The following is a 21449-nucleotide window of genomic DNA, read 5'->3' as shown; positions in this document are numbered from 1 at the left end:
ATTCAAAAGCACACAAAAGAACGTTTCACAAGTTTATACTTTAAACTGTTCTTTATGGTTCACAAAAAAGTACAGCTGCAGGACTCAGAACACATTAAGTCTCACATTAGTGCTAACATCACTTTGTTGTAAGCGTCCAACACAGTGAAGGAGGAAAGAGAAAAAATGCTTACAATTTCCTCTTCCTTGTTTTTCCCTCCAACCTTCTTTCCCAGCTGAGCAGAAGCATTTGCCAAACTACAGGCGTGACCAGCACAGTATCACAAGCCTCTGTGAGATATCACCAAATGCAATATACAGGTTTGTACTAAGAAAACTAGTTGTGTGGCATCAGGAACTAAAAGTTCAGCAATCCACAAACCATACCCTGGTTCACGACATACTCACCAGCATACCACTAAAGTAAGTAAGAGAGATTTATTGAAAGTAAGAGAGATGCCTGGCCAGTGAGCAGGACCCAGTGCAATCAGAGATCAGGAGTGCAAACAGTCTAGAACAGAAGTGAAGCATGGGTGTCTGGAGAAAAAGAGCGTAAACCATACTTATGATGTTATTTATAGAATATGAGTAAGGAAATACTTTTAACCAGGGCCGTATTACAACTGAATAGCTAAAGCTGTCATTTTTAACTTGGGACTTAATAATATACTGAATCACTGTGGGTTTCTTATTTTCTTTGATGTTGACCATATTCACAAAGGAATAGTCTGAGACCACCACATTTATTTCTTACAGAAATGAAATTTCAAGCTTGAATGAGGATCCAGAGTACTCTGCCTGAAAACAGAAAATTTTCATACTTTGTGAGCCAAAACATAGTCATGCTGCAAGAGCAAAGAGCAACAGCATAAGCCATTCAACTGATCTGCCTTAAAGTTTCATAATTATTTTTTGCTCGTGACATGGTAATGCTTCTGTTAGAATGAGAAAACAAGTTCTCTGGTCATTTCTCTTATACAATGCAACTGTTAACATCAGAATTCACTCAAAGAGTTGACCGCGCTCAAAGACTTGTGGTCAACGGCTCAATGTCGAAGTGGAGAGCAGTGACGAGTGGGGACCAGCGCTGTTTAACATCTTTGTTGGTGACATGGACAGTGGGACTGAGTGCACCCTCAGCAGGTTTGCCAATGAGACCAAGCTGTGTGGTGCAGTTGACACACTGGAGGGAAGGGATGTGCCATCCAGAGGGACCTGGACAGGCTTGAGAGGTGGGTCCCTGCAAACCTCATGAAGTTCAACAGGGCCAAGTGCAAGGTCCTGCACATAGGCTGAGGAAACCTGAAGGACAAATAAAAGCAGGGCAGAGAATGGATTGAGAGCAGCCCTCTGGAGTAACTGGGGGTATTAGTGGATGGAAAACTGACTATGAGCCAGAAAAATAAAGTCGCCGCTCACAGACAGGAAAAAGCGAGTTTCATACCTGTGCTGGATAGAGGCTCTGCTGGGTAAAAGCTGCTCCACAGTCTGCCAGACCCACTTTCACACTTCCCTGAATCCATCCTGTGCTTCAGAAGCCTCATCAGAAAAATAACTTCACTACTTCTCAAGAATGTTGTGCAGATACGAGCCCCACGGGTTGTACAAACTCAAATCACCCCAGACAGTAGAGGCAGGTAGGTGCTGAGATAAGGGCAAGGAGCAGAGTTTCCGTATTGCGGACCATCAGTGTTTTGTCAGACACGCTGCACCCATTTCCAGGCAAACTCCCGCCCTGTAAGAGTGCAGGGAATCATGGTGTTGCCCCAAAACCTGGGTTCTTCCACCCAGGGTGCAACAAGCCGAAAACACAAAAGAGTCAAGATATTTGTTCAATCCCTATCTGCACAGAGATGGGTGCTAGGTGGTAACTCCACAAAGCTTGCACACCTTGGTTAACACATGGTAACCATTTATACGTTCGGAGCAAAGGTTATCAGTACTTCTTATTGATGAGTTTGGCCACCCTCATTCTCACTGGTTCTTGTGAGGTCTCATCTCCATTTAAAGTCACAGTAGCCTCTTTTTTAACTGTGCATGTTCAGTGAGGAAGGGGCTTTTCTTGGTAGGGGCCTTCTTCCTACTCCAGGGTGGGTTTTTACTATGTTAATGACAAAAGGTCACTCATAGTTCAAGCAGCTCTCTCCTTGGTTCAATTAGCAGCTTCTGTTCCTGTGCACTCACCTTGGTATTTCTCTGTTTGATGGCTTTATGGTGTCATCCCTCCACACTTACCTTGGTATTTCCTCGTTCTACCTACAGTGTTGCTTCTTCAGGGTCGATGCAGCTTCACCAGTTCCTTTATCAAGTCCTGGCATTCCTTCACAACCCTCCTTTGGTCGTTTTACCAATTAAGATGTAACAATGGCACTATTCTTGATACTGCTATTGATCAGCCAAATGACACCAAGCAAGCACATGGCCTCTCTGTGCCCTTTCAATAAATGTTAATTCCACCTTCCTCTTTGACATGCTAGATGGAAACTGCTGTATAAGGATAAAAAAACAGAAAGTTGCACTCTCCAGTCAGGAGTGACAGAGAGAGAAGAGGAAGCGAGGAGGACATTTAGCAGCTTCTTTTGCAGAAGATGGAAAGATTTCTTGGCCTATGACACCTAAACAGGAAATGCCAAGCTTGCCCTGGTGTTGGGGTTTTTTTGGTAAGGAATAAGTTTATCATTGATACAATAGCTCCAAACAAACACCTCTAACTATGGAGCAGGGGAGTACAAACAAATCCACTATACAGGCACAGCTCTTACCTTGGGGACAGCTGGGTCCATGACCTCCACAAGCTTTACAACCCTCAGTAACATCTTCCTGAGTCTATTTCCCTCTTGCACTAAGCACGGACAGCACACATGCCTGCACCCCTGAACCCCTCAGCACAGTAATAAGATCCAGTTACTGCCAACCTCAGCTGTATTTGAGCAGGGGTCAGAAGGTGAAAGACACTACATGCTACTTAAAAAATCTTTCAGCTTCTACCATTCATAACCAAAACGCTCCAGGGAAAAAAACCTCAAGCCGTCAGCTCTTTCCATGTAGCATAGTGCAAAAAACAGATGACTGCTGAGCTATAAAGAATCCCAGAGCTTTGCCAGAATTTGCCTCATTGATTAGACAAGTATCAGATTCAAAACTAGAGAGGGGGAAATGCAACAGGCTTAATAGAGTAAGGCTGTTTATTGGAAGATTAAACAGCTCACACTGAATCTGACTGACTCCCCAGAAAAATATTCCTGAATGGACAAAAATTATTAGTGAGACAATGTAGAGAGCTCACAGGTAGAGAAAGAAGCAGTTACTCCTTCAGCTTTCATTGAATCACATTTCTGAGATGGCTACTTCACGTGCAAGAGAGCAGTAATGTTATCCAGTTCTTTACATAAACCTCCATCAGCTCAAAAGTGATTTAAGAAACAAATCTGCAACAGAAAGACAATATGCAAGTATGTGGTATTTACTCAGATTCCTCTCTCTCCCTCTTATACATGCTGAAAAAGACCTCCTAAGAAGCCTCTACTTTGCAAAGAACTTCCCTCACACATTTTCAAATCATGTTCCCTTGTACAGAAGATGAGGCCACAACTGGAGTACTCTGTGTCCAGTTCTGGGCTCTTCAGTACAAGACACATGGACATACTGGAGAGAGCTCAGGGAAGGGCCACAAAGATGATGAAGGGACTGGAGCACCTCACATACAAGGAAAGGCTGAGTGAGCTGGGACTGTTCATCCTGGAGATGAGAAGGCTCAGAGAGATCTTATCAATGTATATAAATATCTGAAGAGAGAAGAAGGCAGAGCCACGCTTTTTTTAGTGGTGCCCTGTGACAGTGCCAGAGACAACGGGCACAAACTGAAACACAGGAGGTTCCCTCTGAACATCAGGAAATATTCTTCTACTCTGAGGGTGACCAACCGCTGGCACTGGTTGCCCACTGAGGCTGTGGAATCTCCATCCTTGGAGATATTCAAAAGCCATCTGGACGTGGCCCTAGGCAACCAGCCTATGTGGCTCTGCTTGAGCATGGGGCGTTGGACCAGATGACCTCCAGAGGTCCCCTCCAAGCTCAACCATTCTGTAATTTTTTGAGGGTGGCTCAGAACGATTTAATTGTCAGATAATTACATTTGTTGGGAAATACCCAACAGAGTATGTTTATCTACAGCAGCTACTCCTTGATTCTCATAAAACATCAAACTTCTTCCTCCCAGATTGCCTCTGGTTTCAACATTTCCTCAGCCAGTAAGTGGCAACGCATCCTCAGATTGCAGCTAACTCTCAGCCTCTCCTGCCTCCATGCCTGTTCCTAATGGTAGCATATAGATTTGCTATTTACTTATATATGCAGCTACCTCTATTTGCCTGTTGCACTGATGATTAAAATGACACAACTGGAAAAACAAATCAAAACACAACAGCCCCCAAAAAACTCAGACAACCACAGGTGGTAGTATTTAGGTCCTGCTATTTTTTTATTCAACCTAATTTACTTATCGTGCTATCTCCCAGTTGGAAACATTAAAGAAATCTGTACATTTGTATGGGGAGTTCTACTAGGAAAGAACAATCAGCTGCAGATATGAAAGGAACTGAGAAGTCAGCAATTTCATAGCCTTTGCCTTATGATCTTTGCTGCAACATTTGTGATTCTATCAAAGCTGTTGTCACACACCCTTTTCATGGATATGCAAGACTTAGGGAGAAACAAACATGGCATCGAATCTACCCATTAAACAGGGATAGATATCCCCTGCAGTGCTATTCTTCCAGTGCTTTATGTACTCTTTATTTTTAGACATCCTAAGGACTCAGGTTTCAATGACCCACTGACATGAAGTGACCTATCCATCTAGAAATCTTGCTAGCATAACTTCCAGGCTCCTCTCCCCTCCTTCTCTTTGGAAGCCTTCAACCGGTCGTCAACCAGTGTTTCTAAGAATAAATACCATGATGACCCAGATTCCTCCCACCAAACTTCAAGCATTTCTCCATGCACAAGTCCCATGACTGTTGTCATAAAGCCACAGGTAGTCTGAGTTGCTCTTTGGAGATACCTCTGTCTCTCCCTGCTGACTTCAGAGGGAATCTCTGAAAGGAGGAGTCAGGGAGTTATAGACAAGCTATACACAATCTAAATCTTGAGTAACTTTTTCTGATCATCAAGACACCTGTCTGTCCCCTCCTCCCCCCACTAATTCTCTCCCACTTAAAAAAATCTCTTCTTGGCACTGTACTGCCCAGTTTGGATGCAATTTCTACCTGTAATCTCACCAAACCTGTACAGAAGAGGTCTACCAACATCCCAGCTCCAAAATCTTTGTGTATTTCAAAGTAGCGCATTAACATTTTTCCTTACCTTTTACGAATTCAAAGGCATGGGCTACTCACAGGACACTTCTAAGACCCTACTTACTTCTGATGTAGGTCAGACAAAAGAGGCAGGAGTATCTGCTTTATAATGCAAGCCACCTAGAAATAGAACCTGGCTGAAGGAAATAGGACCACCAGCAAGACATGATTTGGAAACCACCAGCTGCTAAACATGATCTGGTATTGTACAGGAACAGATTAACAAGAGGACTGGGCAACTACCTGTAAATATAAGAGGAGTGGAAGGGAAAGGACGTGCTCACATCTTGGAAGGTAATAAGGAAACAGACGAGAGAAAATGAGATCAAAGAAAAAGACTACATAGGTACTGTATTTAACTCCTTTCTGATACAAAAAAAAAAAAGGAAAAAAGTGGCCATACTTAATGCTATCTCCTGCTAACTGCTGCAAGGTAAACAAAGTCATAATAACACTCATCAATTGCTATAGGCATTCACAAACTACTGTGTCATCTGAAATTGAAGCTGAAACTGGTATATTGTGACAATTCTCAAACACTTCATGAAACAATATCGTAAGGCTTGGTTTCTTCTCACATCTCACCATCTGCCCCAACCCCTTCAGGTCTCATGTCCACTTCAACACAAGTCACTGCCATGGAGCAAAAGTGTACAATTTCATATTCTGAATAGATAATTTAAAAAAAAAATCTATTCAGAAAAACAATGCAAGTTCTAATCTGTGCAAGAATTCCCAAAGTTTAGGAGATCTGACAAGGTAAAGAGACATATAACTGAATTTAGATATCAAGAGCAAGCTTTGAATTCTGGGCTAAAACATCATGTAAAAATCTTTGAGATGATCATAGTTTCCTCCAAAGTAACCTGTCATTCTTATCAAGAGCCAATCAACAACAGAGACTTCACAATAGTCTAGTAGTAATTAGGCAAAAGCTATGAAACTTTCACTTATTTGCTACAAATTTGTTGTATGTATTTTAGAAACACCTATTGTTAAGCTACAAGGACAGTTGTAAGGAGCACCTCCTCCTCCTCAAATCTCCAGGACTTTCCAAATTGGAAAAAAAAAAAAAAGTGGAAATAATAAGTCAAATCCCTTTGACTACCAGCTTTTAATCCAGCCACCAGCAGCTCATCTCATACATTTGTCACTTGCTAGCAGTTTGGTGACCTTGTATGAGTACAGCATTATGCTGGCATCCTCTCTCCAGGGCAGATGTATTAACCTGAACCAACCATCCACTTGACCAGTAGAGGTTTTTAAAATAAACATTCTGAGGGGTGCTAAAACATACTATTTATGTATGACAGAGATGCACTGCTTCTTTACTCAAACTGCCATGGGCTCCATGATTTCCATCCCAGTCTCCTGATGACTTCTACCCTGAATCACTAAGTGTGATAAGAAGCAAGCTTTGGCAAGCATCCAATGTCTATTTCTAAAGCATTAGTACTCAGAAACCATAATACAAGGACCTAATCATTGTGCTTCCATGCTTACAAACATAGCCAAACATCTTTTTTCCACACAAGAGGGTCTGCTTCCCTCTGTGCAGCTCTAAAGAGCAAGAGAGTAAAATAAATTTTCAGTCAAATAATTGCTCTCCACTTCCTATCCACCCCTCCAGTCTCCAAACATCCTCTAACCCAGATTCTAAAACAAAGAAAAACAAATGCCTCATTATATAAACATAAGTTATGTTTGAAAATCTACTTGCCTGCTCACCAATAACGATGGGGAAACTTTCCTTGGTGAAAAGTCATGTGTCATCATTTTCCACAGCTTTCACTTGAAAGTTAAAAAAATAAAAAACCCAACCACAAGCTTTTAGCTTATGCTTTTGAGTCACTGCTGCACCGGCCAGATTAGATCTTGCAGGCAAGCACCTCCACTGCCCAGGGAAAGGCAGCAGCAGCAGCGTACACAAGCTTGGTGCTCCCTTCCAACTTGATGGCAACAGGCTACAGATGACCGACATCTCTGAAAAGGGGCGATCCTACTTGCATCATATGTCTAGCATAAACTGCAATGACGCAGAAGTGGCGCTCTCCCCTCACTGATAAGACAGGAAATCCAGATAAATAGCTAAGAGTGATGTGACTCACAGTGAGATCTAAAGAGGAACCTAATTCTCACCAATTTCAAAAGGATTCTCATCCCTTTCTTGCCCCCATAGTAAGAATGAGCAGCCCCTAGACCCTTGCAAGCCCTGGCTCCAAAACTTACGGCTCCAAAAGCACAACAGCACAGAAGGAGGGCAGGGGGACCTCCCCCATCCACTCAGTTCTTCAGAAAAGACAGTCCAATTAGAAAGGGCTGTAAACTCATCCTTAAAAATTATCTGCCCTGAATAACAATGTGGTAGTTTATTTTAGTAAATATGTTCATACACACTTGCACAAGCACACAGAGTGGCTATTCATCCCTTTGGCCGTACTCGTAACAGCGGAAGCACACAGGGCTTCCTTTCACAGCAATGCAATTTAAAACAGCACTCACAGGGGTCAGCAGCAGGTGCAAAGTCACAACTTCCAAAAAAACCTACAAACAGACTTTTTTGTCCAGTCCAAGATGAAAACACAAACTCTCACATCTCACCTGCAAACTGTCTTTGCACAGAGGGACAGCTATGAGACCAGAATAAGCAGCAGTGCTCTTGTTGAATGTGTTACAGGAACCAGAAGCTAAAAATGTGCAAGTACTATCACACGACATTAAAACAACAACCCAGAAAGAAGGACTCTCTTACGTGCCCAAAATCTACATCCAAAAAAATGGGGTGATTATCATACAAAACACAGTCAAGCAATTTCAGTAATTCCAGTTTCTTGATAGACACTAAAGACATTAGAAACTCTCTCCTGTTATTAATACATGAATTTAAATTACAGGATCAGAAGAGGATGGGGGAGAAGGAATTGATTACCACCTGGAAACGGGGGAGAAGAGGATCCCAGAAAAATATGAGGTATGAAAAATAAAAGCATTGTTCTTTTTCTTTTTATCCCATTGTATTTACTGTTTCAAGTTTTTGTGTCAAAACATTCCTAGGATCTTACTTGACCAGTTCAATCATTTCACAGAGGGGCCTCGACAGGCTTGAGAGGTGGGCCCCTGCAAACCTCATGACGTTCAACAAGGCCAAGTGCAAGGTCCTGCACACGGGTCAAGGAAATCTCATGCACAAATACAGGCTGGGCAATGAGTGGATTGACAGCAGCCCTGAGGAAGTAGTCCTGGAGGTACTAGTGGAGGGAGAATGGACTGTGAGCCAGCAATAGGCGCTCACAGCCCTGAAAGCCAACTGTATCCTGGGCTGCATCAAGAGGAGTGTGGCCAGCAGGTTGAGGGAGGTGATTCTCCCCCTTTACTCCACCCTCATGAGACCCCACCTGGAGTACTGCAACCAGCTCTGGGGCCCCCAACATAAGAAGGACACAGACCTGCTCAAGCGGGTCCAGAGGACACCACAAAGATAATCAGGGGGCTGCAACATCTCCCCTGTGATGACAGACAGAGAGAGTTGGGGTTGTTCAGCCTGAAGAAGAGAAGGCTCTGGGGAGACCCTGTAGCAGCCTTCCAGTACTTGAAGGGGGCTACAGGAAAGATGGACATTTTACAAGGGCATGTAGTGACAGGATGAGGGGTAATGATTTTAAACTGAAAGAGGGTAGATTTAAATTAGATATAAGGAAGAAATTCTTTACTGTGAGGGTGGTGAGTCACTGGAAGAAGTTGCCCAGAGAAGTGGTGGCTGCCCCCTCCCTGGAAGTGTTCAAGGCCAGGCTGGACAGGGCTCTGAGCAACCTGGTCTAGTGGAAGGTGTCCCTGCCCGTGGCAGAGGGGTTGGAACTAGATGATCTTTAACGGCCCTTCCAAACCAAACCATCCTATGACTCTATGAATTAAGGAAAACTGTGGGTGTAAAATTTTAGCCAAAAATAGCCAGAGGGCCGAACAGATGGATAAAATTTGCATTAGCCTCTCAGCAACTCCCTCGCGTTATGAGCTCCTTTGTATTAAAAGTATTTCTGTCTTCAAAGTAAATAAGTTAGGGAAACATTTCTGAGGCTGACTATACAGCTTTTAAGCTGTGTTGGCTACATAAAGCAGCTGTTTTAACATCTACCCATGCCACAAATACAACTTTTTCCACCCACAGTAGAGACTTCAGTGAGCAAATTCCACAGAGGTGTTGAAGACAGCTGCAGAAAGCAAGAAACACTTTTCAGTGGGAATAGGCTTCTTAACATGTCGTTTATCACTTATCTGCTCCCCCAGTACTATTCCTGTCTCTTGCAAGCTCATTTTAAGCAGAATACATTAAAAGGTAGCTTAAATCGGCAAACTTTTACCCAGCAACCTGTCCTTCTCTCTTCCCACTTTTTCCCTCCCATATGCTTCCCTGTCATTTTGAGACTCCTCAGCCCAACATACAACTCTGCAGTAGCAGGCTTCACTGCTGACAGGAACAGGGTGAGGAAAGACTCTAAGAAGTCACCTCTCACAGACAGGAAAAAGCGAGTTTCATACCTGTGCTGGATAGAGGCTCTGCTGGGTAAAAGCTGCTCCACAGTCTGCCAGACCCACTTTCACACTTCCCTGAATCCATCCTGTGCTTCAGAAGCCTCATCAGAAAAATAACTTCACTACTTCTCAAGAATGTCGTGAAGATACGAGCCCCACGGGTTGTACAAACTCAAATCACCCCAGACAGTAGAGGCAGGTAGGTGCTGAGATAAGGGCAAGGAGCAGAGTTTCCGTATTGTGGACCATCAGTGTTTTGTCAGACACGCTGCACCCATTTCCAGGCAAACTCCCGCCCTGTAAGAGTGCAGGGAATCATGGTGTTGCCCCAAAACCTGGGTTCTTCCACCCAGGGTGCAACGAGCCGAAAACACAAAAGAGTCAAGATATTTGTTCAATCCCTATCTGCACAGAGATGGGTGCTAGGTGGTAACTCCACAAAGCTTGCACACCTTGGTTAACACATGGTAACCATTTATACGTTCGGAGCAAAGGTTATCAGTACTTCTTATTGATGAGTTTGGCCACCCTCATTCTCACTGGTTCTTGTGAGGTCTCATCTCCATTTAAAGTCACAGTAGCCTCTTTTTTAACTGTGCATGTTCAGTGAGGAAGGGGCTTTTCTTGGTAGGGGCCTTCTTCCTACTCCAGGGTGGGTTTTTACTATGTTAATGACAAAAGGTCACTCATAGTTCAAGCAGCTCTCTCCTTGGTTCAATTAGCAGCTTCTGTTCCTGTGCACTCACCTTGGTATTTCTCTGTTTGATGGCTTTATGGTGTCATCCCTCCACACTTACCTTGGTATTTCCTCGTTCTACCTACAGTGTTGCTTCTTCAGGGTCGATGCAGCTTCACCAGTTCCTTTATCAAGTCCTGGCATTCCTTCACAACCCTCCTTTGGTCGTTTTACCAATTAAGATGTAACAATGGCACTATTCTTGATACTGCTATTGATCAGCCAAATGACACCAAGCAAGCACATGGCCTCTCTGTGCCCTTTCAATAAATGTTAATTCCACCTTCCTCTTTGACATGCTAGATGGAAACTGCTGTATAAGGATAAAAAAACAGAAAGTTGCACTCTCCAGTCAGGAGTGACAGAGAGAGAAGAGGAAGCGAGGAGGACATTTAGCAGCTTCTTTTGCAGAAGATGGAAAGATTTCTTGGCCTATGACACCTAAACAGGAAATGCCAAGCTTGCCCTGGTGTTGGGGTTTTTTTTGGTAAGGAACAAGTTTATCATTGATACAATAGCTCCAAACAAACACCTCTAACTATGGAGCAGGGGAGTACAAACAAATCCACTATACAGGCACAGCTCTTACCTTGGGGACAGCTGGGTCCATGACCTCCACAAGCTTTACAACCCTCAGTAACATCTTCCTGAGTCTATTTCCCTCTTGCACTAAGCACGGACAGCACACATGCCAGCACCGAGTCTGAAAACACAGCACGCAGAAACGGGGAGGAAAGTGCACCAGCCCATTGGGATCCCCACCAGATAAAACCCACTGGATCCTCCACTGCCCCTATACGCTCCCATGCTGGCCTGACATGCCGTATCCTTGAGCCAGCAGAGCGAAGGGGAGAGTGCCAGCAATGGTATCACAACAACTTACGCAATGAATTTACTGCACACAGCTCACTGAACCCCTTAGCACAGTAATAAGATCCAGTTACTGCCAACCTCAGCTGTATTTGAGCAGGGGTCAGAAGGTGAAAGACACTACATGCTACTTAAAAAATCTTTCAGCTTCTACCATTCATAACCAAAACGCTCCAGGGAAAAAAACCTCAAGCCGTCAGCTCTTTCCATGTAGCATAGTGCAAAAAACAGATGACTGCTGAGCTATAAAGAATCCCAGAGCTTTGCCAGAATTTGCCTCATTGATTAGACAAGTATCAGATTCAAAACTAGAGAGGGGGAAATGCAACAGGCTTAATAGAGTAAGGCTGTTTATTGGAAGATTAAACAGCTCACGCTGAATCTGACTGACTCCCCAGAAAAATATTCCTGAATGGACAAAAATGGAGTTTGTTCATTATTAGTGAGACAATGTAGAGAGCTCACAGGTAGAGAAAGAAGCAGTTACTCCTTCCGCTTTCATTGAATCACATTTCTGAGATGGCTACTTCACGTGCAAGAGAGCAGTAATGTTATCCAGTTCTTTACATAAACCTCCATCAGCTCAAAAGTGATTTAAGAAACAAATCTGCAACAGAAAGACAATATGCAAGTATGTGGTATTTACTCAGATTCCTCTCTCTCCCTCTTATACATGCTGAAAAAGACCTCCTAAGAAGCCCCTCCTCCACCATTTTAGTGTTCCCACCAAAAATCACATCAAAATCAAGTCCCTGCATTATACCTTCGTCATATGTTCTACACATTTTGACAGTATAGACTTTCACTTAAATAATAAATTAAAAACTTCCACTTACTGTCACTGCTGATTTTGACATGTGCTACTGATTTCAAAATAGTTTTATCAGGAATCAGTGCAGTAGAGCTAGCACAGATGTTAATCCAGATCCTTTAGTAGATTTAAAGAAAAAAAAAATAATTATGACAGTCTCTCTGTGAGTTACTTTTGCTAGAGAGTCTCCCTTTCTGGCAGCCTTTAATGCTTGTCATTCTTTGTCAAACCCAAAGCAAAAGCAAACTTCCTCCTCCCTAATTTCATATGAAAATATGAGATCCACTGCATCACCGACTTTTTTTCCTCCATGACAGCCACGATTTATTTTGGCTGAGTATTCTCTGATAGAGCATGAAGTGTTTGCCATTCACCGGGTGAACGAAGCTTCAAGAAAGTGCATTTTCACTTTCATTTTTGCAAATCAATTCTAAGTAGTGCCACTGGAAAGAAAAAATAAGTAACCCAATTACATTCTCCTGGACATGAAATCTTCTATATGGGGACACATACAAAAATGTATGTCCCTTGGTGAGACTCTGGAAACCAATTATAGCAATAACTCCTGAAGTAAAACTGCACAAAGACTGTGTTAATGAACAGTGGCAATACCCTTGAAAGGAAAGTAGCTGGACTCCTGACTTTGCCTCAGCCTACACAGGAACTCCCTTCTAACACTCTCTATCTGCCCTATCTCTTTGACATGGCCAAAATCCCTCCACGACAAAAGGATTATCACAAAATACAAAAGTATTTTTTTCCTTTAAGTACTTCTATGGCTGCGATCACTGCAACATCCAAGAATATCATATTCTGTTACACATTTATCTTCAAAATGTCCTTTGGACAAAAGGGGACTAAATGCAGACAGAACTAACACACAACTTGTTCAATGTCACATTAAGTCTGTCAGGGCAAGGAACAGAAGTCTCCCTCATCTCCCCAAGCCCAAATGGAGCATCCCATTTAACCAGTAGACTTGTCTTCTCACAGGTGTATATATCACATTGTCATATAACCTGAAAGTAAACCAAAACCAAATACATTTTTGAAAAAGCTACAGTAATATTCCCTCTCATCAGGAACTGAATTAATCCTTTAAATCCCTTGTCAACAAAGTTGACAATATGAAACAGAAAAGGTACACAGCTGCATATATGCAATACCTGATTCCCAGACTGGAGTCCGATTTTCAAAGCAGAAAATACATCTCTGAATAGATGCTGTCCAATTTTCCAAATATATTTAGAATATCATCACAATACATTCACACAGTCTTAAACATTTTTTGCTATGACTTCATTGTACACAGTGTTTTATGGCCAGCCAGGATAACGTAGTCCAGTGACCACTTCATCTTGTTGAAGGGAAAAGGCTCGAGATGGTCATAAAATAAGGTGCATTCTGGTTCCCAATGAGTATTCCTTGACAGCAGCATGCGTTAGGTAGAGCTTTGTTAATCTTACAATCAGACAAGCGAGTGAGTGATGTGCAAGTCATGCAGCCTTTTAACAAAAGCTGCTTGGAGATGAAGCACATCTTTTGTCTTCCAAAAAAGCTCACATAACTTGAGAGCTTAGCAACATAAGTGGAAATCCAAAGAGATTTTATCTAAAGGATAATACATATCACATTCACAACTGCAAAATGAGGAAGTCCAAAGAGGACTGAAAAGTTAATTAAGGAAGATATAGCTACAGGCTGTCATTTTGGTTCAGATCGCCTCTTTTCAAGGCTTTAAGAAGCAGTTTCCAAACTGACTTTTCAGTTCCTTACAATGTTAATGAAATGCAATGGAAATAAACAATCCACTGAAAATCCAGAGAAAAATCAAAATGCTCTGAAGTATGGAAGAGCTCTTTTGAGAACACTACTCATTCTTGAAAACAATAAGAAAAAAAATTGTCAGTAAGAACACAGCCAGGGCCTTGTTAAAAGCATATTAATTTCAGAAACAGGTATTGTGTCACCATACAGTAAACCTCATCCATAGACCTGACTGTCTTTCCTCAAGTGTGCGTCTCCTACTCACACACCTGAAGGGACTTCAAAACTGTAAAGGATTCGTGATCCATGTGCAAAACAAAACAGGATGAAACAACTCTTTTTGACCATAAAAAAGCAGCATGCTGTCTGCCTACAATGGACCATGCTAGGTGCTTTTATTGTTTAGAAAAGCTTGCCCTGAAGAATTCTGTGCTTTCCATAATTTTAGATATAAATGCAGTATTACCAGAATAAAAAACCCAAACCAGCCCACCCCAAAAACCCCAACTGTTGCTCCCCCTTCCCTTCTACAGTTTAGGAATAAAATTTGTATACAAAACACTGTCAGTCACTTTTATTGCTTGCTTTGGATAGTCGGTTTTTCTTTTCTGTCCCTCTCTTACTTAACATGTTAACAGGAAAACGCCAGACAGTTCAGAACAAAAGAAAAAACAAAACCACAAGAAAACAACTCCAAAACACCCTACCAAATTAAAGCCAATTCATACTACCTCAATTAAAAAAAGTTTCACTTTGGGTTTAGCTTTAAATATTCTGAAGATTTTTGTTACAACCTCCCCAAATACTCTGATCTCTTTCTGCTTCATCCATTTGACAAAATTATGGTTATATTCCCCCATGCATCCAAAATAAACATAACTGTTGTGACAACTTTAAGCCTACCGAGCACATTGGCTAAAATACCTGAGAGCTTCCAGTGGTATGAAGAGTGAGAGCATGGAGCAATTTAGAGATGGTTTGAAGAACACAACTGGCCACTTAAGTCTTTTGTCTGTCATAGGAAGCCACAGCACAGGCAACTTCCACATGAAATCAAACCAGTGTACTTGTCGGTAGACTCCTGGGGAGTTCAACAGGGGAAATGATTTAATTGACATGAACAACAACAAGTTTGCACTGCAAATACTGAAGATCAAAAGATATTTTTTTTTTATTGGCCATCAGAGGATTGCTATCAGCCCTTGGAAATACTCATTTCTATATTTTGAAGCATGTATATATCACAAGCCAAAGCGAGGAAGGACAAAGCAATGCAAAACCACCGCAGTTGCAGGGGAACGGAGTCCCCAGCGCATTCCCCAAAAGCCACAGGGCTGTCCAAGATTTACGATTTCTGTCTTACTCATCTAAGGGAAGACTCTTCTCGCTTCCTCCCACTGCTGGAGTTGGTTTTTGATTAGCGAGCCAGGATTACCTTGGCAGAATCAACAAGCAAGACCTCATTTATGCGAATCCCAATACTCCAGTTTATTACTGGAAAGCCTGGCAGTTTTTAAACTTTCTTGTTTTTTGGAGCTCATAGATGGTCCAGGACTGGTATGCACCCCCATACAGCAAATATAAGCCGACTGGCAACAGATGTGCTTTTAATTATCTTCCACAGATTCTTTGGAAATAACCCACTAATGTCCATGACACCACCAATTACACGCTGAAAACCAGGGCTCTAGATCCATCCTGATCAGATGACTACAGTATGAAACTTGAGCCACTTTATCATGAACCATAGCCAGTATGGACAGCAAAAACCATTAGCTTTCCACAGACTTTTCTGTCCTCCTAACTATTATGAGCTTTAAGTCAGAATGGGATAAAATGGGACAAAGCACAGCCTCATATCTGCTACTCTGTTCATTTGCTCTGTATGACTCTGGTAGACTGTTATAAAAGAGAAGAGATGGTGATGCAAAGTGGAAATACCAAATATAGCTACCTTCTCCCCTACAAACTGCCATAATGTTTTTCTAAGATTCTCCCCAACCAGTATGGCAATGAAAACAAGAAGGGAGACACATATAGGCAAGACACCAGAGAAGCTGGTCCAGGAGAAAAAAATTTACTAATAGCCTGAACATTCTGAAAATACACTCATCCCCCCATCACCCAAGGAAAATTCACAGAACTAGCAAATCTTCACATGTAATTCCTTTGAAAATAAACTTATACCTCCTCCTCCTCCACAGTGTATGATCAGGCCTAACAACAAAATTGAAGTTTTTCAACCCCAGTGTTTTCACACTGCCTTGATTTTCTTTTATGCACACACCTGCCTGATGCAGGTGTGATTTCTATCCTGACTGCTATTGAAGTCTCTGTTATTATTTAGGAACATCCTTTCAAGTTCTGAGGTAAAAAAATCCAAGCATTCCCTTCAGAGTATCATGACTAACCACGACCACTGCACTAAAACCTGCAATGCAAATAAAAAACCCAAAGCCAGACAAGATGACCCCTCCCCACACAGTGGGGGCCACAAAGTAGTTAAACAGAGAAACCAATTTTCCCTTTAGGCTAGTCCTTCTTGGTTCTTGTAGATTTAAATGCAACAAGGACGATTGCAAAATTCACACATTGCAGACATGGTTTGAAAACTTAACTGCTCCTTTTTGTTTGGGGATTTAAATTTTAACACCATAAATTGTGGGTTGGAAGGACTGGAAGGAAAGAGTTGCTTGTACACTGGATCTGTGGCTTCAAGGAAAAAAGATGTTTAATTTTTTTAATGATGTCATGAGACTTGACTAGTCCAACTGTTGTATAAAACACACATGTACATATGTAGGGCCTCGGTAGCTAGCAGGATGGGATGTCCAATACCTATTCCTCCAAGCATTTCTGTTAAGTTTCCTGGGAGATGACGACACTACTGGTTACAAAAAAATTGTTCATGATTTGTAAACCCTCCCAGCTGGATACCTCAAGGAGTATACGCCACTCTTGCAAAACCTACGCTCAGTACAAAAAAAAAAAAAAAAAAAAATCTTTGGCAACGTCATCCACATGGTTCAACTTTGACAACCCAAGTGAAACAGTACACCAAGGAAGTGTAAAATAACTTTAGAAAATAGCATGGGAACAGGCACCTTAGCATCCAGACAAAGTATGGTCCTGTTCTCTGCAGAGGCAGCAGCACAGCTTACTTAGTGAGTACTAGGGACTCCAGTCACAAAGACTCTGCTTCCCTCTCAGCCACTGGCCTGCTGCAGGATGTTAGACTGTCTCCTCAACATCCCAGGTGACCCAGGAACAGAGAGGAAATTCCTATACTAATTGATACAACAAGTGCAGAAGTTCACTAACAGATAGATATTAATAGATCTGTCTACTTTCTCCTGAGAGAATTCAACACTTCAAAAAAACCCCAAACCATTTTCAAATACGACTGTACTCCTTCCCCAGAGGCTCATCACATTCAGGCATACATAATAAAGGCTTTTCTGCACTTGCCGAGCGCATCACAAAAATTATCATGACCCATTCACCAAGATGCAGTGGTTTCCAAGCCTTTCATCTGCAGGCCTCAGAAGATTTTCCAGCAGAGACACAACTACTGGCTAGAGTTGTTAGGGTAGCAGAACCTAGTTTTATTTCCCAGATTGCTCAAAAGCAGTCAAAAAGCCACAAAGTGAGAAACTGTATAACCCTGTGTTTCTCGCAGTCTATTCCCACACAAGCCAAGCAACATTCATCCTTGATGAAGATTAAAATTTTAAAAAATTGATATCAACTTTCCTCTGAAAACTGGAGATCTGTGCTTGATTCCATTAAAAAATTCAATCAATTGTAAGCAAAATCTGCTTCTACCTTGATGGAAAATTTGTCTGTTTCCTCTTCAGTGGAGGAATTCCTTCTTAATTGTAACATTAGAAAAAAAAAAAAACCAACATTACAATTCAAGCCAGAAAGGCAATACTCTGTTGTGTTTGGGAAGTAATATTCAAAGCATTTCTTCTTCTCCTGTTTTCACTTGAATTTTCAGAGATTTTTTTTCCTCCAGGTAAGGTAGAATCACAGAATAACATGAACTGGAAGAGACTTCTGTTCACCTGGTCCTATTCCCCCAATATAACAGGAACAAATTGACTTGGGTTGCTCAGGGCCTTGTCCAGCTGAGTTCTGAATATCTGCAAGGACATCCCAAACCTCCCTGGTAGCCTGTTCCAACATCTGACCACCCTCACGTTGAAAATTTTTTTCTTAATATCTCATTGGAATTTCCCTTGTTGCAACTTGTGTCTGTTGCCTCTTGTCCTACTGCCGTGCACCTCCCAGAAGAGCCTGGCTGTGTCCTCTCCGTATCCTCTCACCAGTTAACTTAAGACATGGGATAGTTTTCCCTTAAAGCAAAGCAACACTCACAGAGTTGTATTCCCAGGATGTCCATAAAATATGTACACATGGATACAGATTTGCAGCTTATTTTTCTGAAATACAAGTACTGTATTTTTGTTTGCAACCCAACACTGTCTCTTAGGGATTGCCCTTCTACAGCATGTACCACCAAAGGCTTATTACCTTGACAGACAAGTAACACAGAGTAGCTAACGTGGTAAAAACTCCCACCGCAAATTATTCTGTGGTAATCCTCCCATACGGAGAAACCCTTCGTTTTCATTCCCTATTCGAACTAGTCCTGCCAGTCTACGGTACTGACCACGACCTCACGATACACTCCACTTTTCACAACTTCTCTGTTAAGATGGGAAGCGACGTTTAGCGATGTGGAAACTGGGCCGAAAGGAAAACCACGTGCAAACCTGTGGTCAAGACGAGGGCTACAGGCCACAGCGCTGGGCTTGTACCTGCCCCGCGGGTCATGCAGGCTGCGGCCAAGCACCAGAGCGAGCTCAAACACTGGAGCGCTGCCGCTCCGGCCCCGCTCGCACTCCCCTCCCCAGAAGCAGATCAGCTGCACAGCGGGGGTGCTTGGTTAACAAAGTATATGGGTTTGGTTTGTTTGTTGGTTGTGGTTTTGTTTTGGTGTTTTTACAGCAGCATCTTCCGCCGTGAGCCGCCCGCGGCGTCGCCACGGCCCTGCCGGGCCCCGCCGCTCCGCGACCCGCGGGCAGCCAGCACTGCACCCCCCCCACCCCGACGGCAAGAGGTAGCCGGCAGACCGCGCTCTGCGACAGTCACCGGGCAAACAAAGAGCCGGCCCCGGCCACAGACCTCTCTCGGCTCCGAGGAAGGGTCTCAAGGCGACTCTACCCTTCGCCAAAATTAACTTCTGAGAGGGCGCACCCCCACGCCCTGCTCGCAGGGTCCCGCCTGCCCACCCTTCCCGGGCAGCCCCGGCCTCCCGCTGCCACCGGCCCCGCTCCCGCCGCCCGGGAAGCCGGGGAGCCCCGTGGCCACCCCACCACCACCCGGGGCGGCGGGAGGCTCCAGCCCAGCCGCCACGGGGGGTGAGGAGGAGCCGCAACAAGTCGCCGCCGCCAGCCGCCCTTACCCAGACAGTGCCGCAGGTCCAGAAGAAAGTGCGGGGGCCCCCCGTTGAGCTGGTAGAAGAGGGAGCCCAGGCAGAAGAGCAGCAGGGTGGCCGTGCAGAAGCCGTAGTCGCGCAGCGAGAGGAAGGGCAGCAGCGAGAGGGGCCGCCGCCTTTTCCAGCCCCCGCCCTGCCCCGGGCCCGGGCCCCCTCCCGCCGCCGCCGCTGCCGCGGGGGGCCGGGGCGCCGGGCAGTCCCCGCCGCCGCCGGGCTGCTGCTTCTTCTTCATCCTCCCCTTCGCCGCCGCCGGGTCACGCAGCCCGCCGGGGAAAGCGCATCCTCCATCCGCCTGCTCGGCTCCGGCTGCCCGCGGCGGGGAAAGTTCCCGGGAGCTCAGGGGACCCGTCCCGTCCTCATCGCCGGCTGCTCGCGGCAGGCGAGAGTCCCCGGCGCTGCTACTGCTGCTGCTGCTGCAGCGGCGGCGGCGGCTGCTGCTGCTGCGGAGCGCCGCTAAGGGGAGGGGAAGGAGGTGGTCACCATCCCGCTCCCTGGGGCTCCTCTCCTCCTCCGCCGCCGCTCCCGCTCCCTTTCTCCGCTCGGCCTCTCGCTCCGGTGTCAAGTTACAGCCAGCGCTCCGCCGCCGGCCGCCTGCAACTCGCGGCCGACTTGTGCGCGCCGCCCGCCCCGGCCCGGCCCGGCCCGGCCCCGCCGCCGGCCCGCCCCGGGCCCCGCCACACCGCCCGTTGCCTCCGCGCGAGCGACCCCTGCGGGCGCCGCGGCCCCAGCGCCCCGGCTGCGGCGGGGCCCGCCCCGGCCCGGCCCACCTGCCCCGCCCCGGCCCTGCCGCCGCGGGCCGCCCCGCGGGGCCGGTGCCCGTGGGGCAGGGGCTGTGCCGGAGGGCTTCCCGCTGTGCCCGGCCGCCGGGGCCTGCCCTGGCGGCCGGCCCCGCGGGGAGCAGCGGTCGGGCCTGACTTGCCCTGAAGGCCGCCGCGGGCCCTGCCCGCGCCTCTCCCGCGGGGACAGACCTCGGGACACCCCGCGGGGCCTGGGCGAGGGGTCTGGTCTCGCCAGGGCCGCAGTGGCCCACACAGCGCACGCTAGGACTGCCGTATCTTTCCTTACGGTAATGATAGCATCAAAAAGATTTGATATTACGGTGATTTAGACAACTCTTAATGCAGCATTAAGATTCGGCGCCTTTATAGTCGTGTAACATCATTCGTGGGGGAAGAGAGGGATCGCTCCTTGTTGTGGCTTTGCTGGGATCATTAAAGCAGGGCTGTTGTCTACTGGGGACAAGGCTGTAGCAAGTACGGAAATTACAAAATTACAATTGCTCATGCAACCTTAATTTGACCCCCTTGTACATATGGTTTATGATACAGCCTCTAATTACCCGATCATGCTTTTTTTCCTAGAGAACTGCTTTCCACCATGCGTAGGGTGAATGGTGTTCACTCAGCGCTGAGCTGTTTAATAGCTTCATCCTCTTTATACAACATATGTCCCCAATATGTCCTGATGGCTTATTGGAGCTATTCTTATCCTTGGGCATTGTCTAGAGTAGAAATACATTTCATTCCCTCATGTGGCTGCGTTGCCAGAGCAGCAGAGGAGGGAGGAGGGCTTGGGGTGGTATTGCCAGTTCACCGTTTCGTTTTATGGACCCGGCTGGAAGGGGGGGGGGGGGGGGGCTTCCCTAAGATCCTGCTCGTGGGAGGACATGAGATTCTTCATTTCTAAGCGATAGCAACTTCTATCCACTGTGGTTTGGGAGAAAAGTAGGAAATCATGACCCAAGTGCAACTCGCCAGGTCGGAAATTAAAAAGCAATCACCCTTTTCCTTTTCAGGCTTAAAAAATGCACCCTGATTTAGGGGGCCTGACTCATAATCTTTGCGCACTTGCAGCTGGAAATTTTGCTCAGGAGACTGCATTCTGATGTTTTTGCCG

General features: G+C 45.0%; 1 protein-coding gene across 1 annotated transcript in view; it reads right to left on the bottom strand.

The window, feature by feature from the left end:
• UST (uronyl 2-sulfotransferase) overlaps positions 1–20205 on the bottom strand; it is a 177940-nt gene extending 157735 nt beyond the window's left edge. Inside the window, exon 1 of the mRNA XM_074818719.1 lies at positions 19521–20205. Within this exon, the coding sequence (XP_074674820.1) occupies positions 19521–19785 (265 nt within the window). The 5' untranslated portion in view covers positions 19786–20205. The remainder of the gene's footprint in view (positions 1–19520) is intronic.
• Positions 20206–21449: the final 1244 nt, after the last annotated feature.

This window comes from Strix aluco, chromosome 3, assembly GCF_031877795.1.
Source record: "Strix aluco isolate bStrAlu1 chromosome 3, bStrAlu1.hap1, whole genome shotgun sequence".
In the NCBI taxonomy this organism is placed as follows: Eukaryota; Metazoa; Chordata; class Aves; order Strigiformes; family Strigidae; genus Strix; species Strix aluco.
This window is presented reverse-complemented; position numbering and strand designations above follow the sequence as displayed.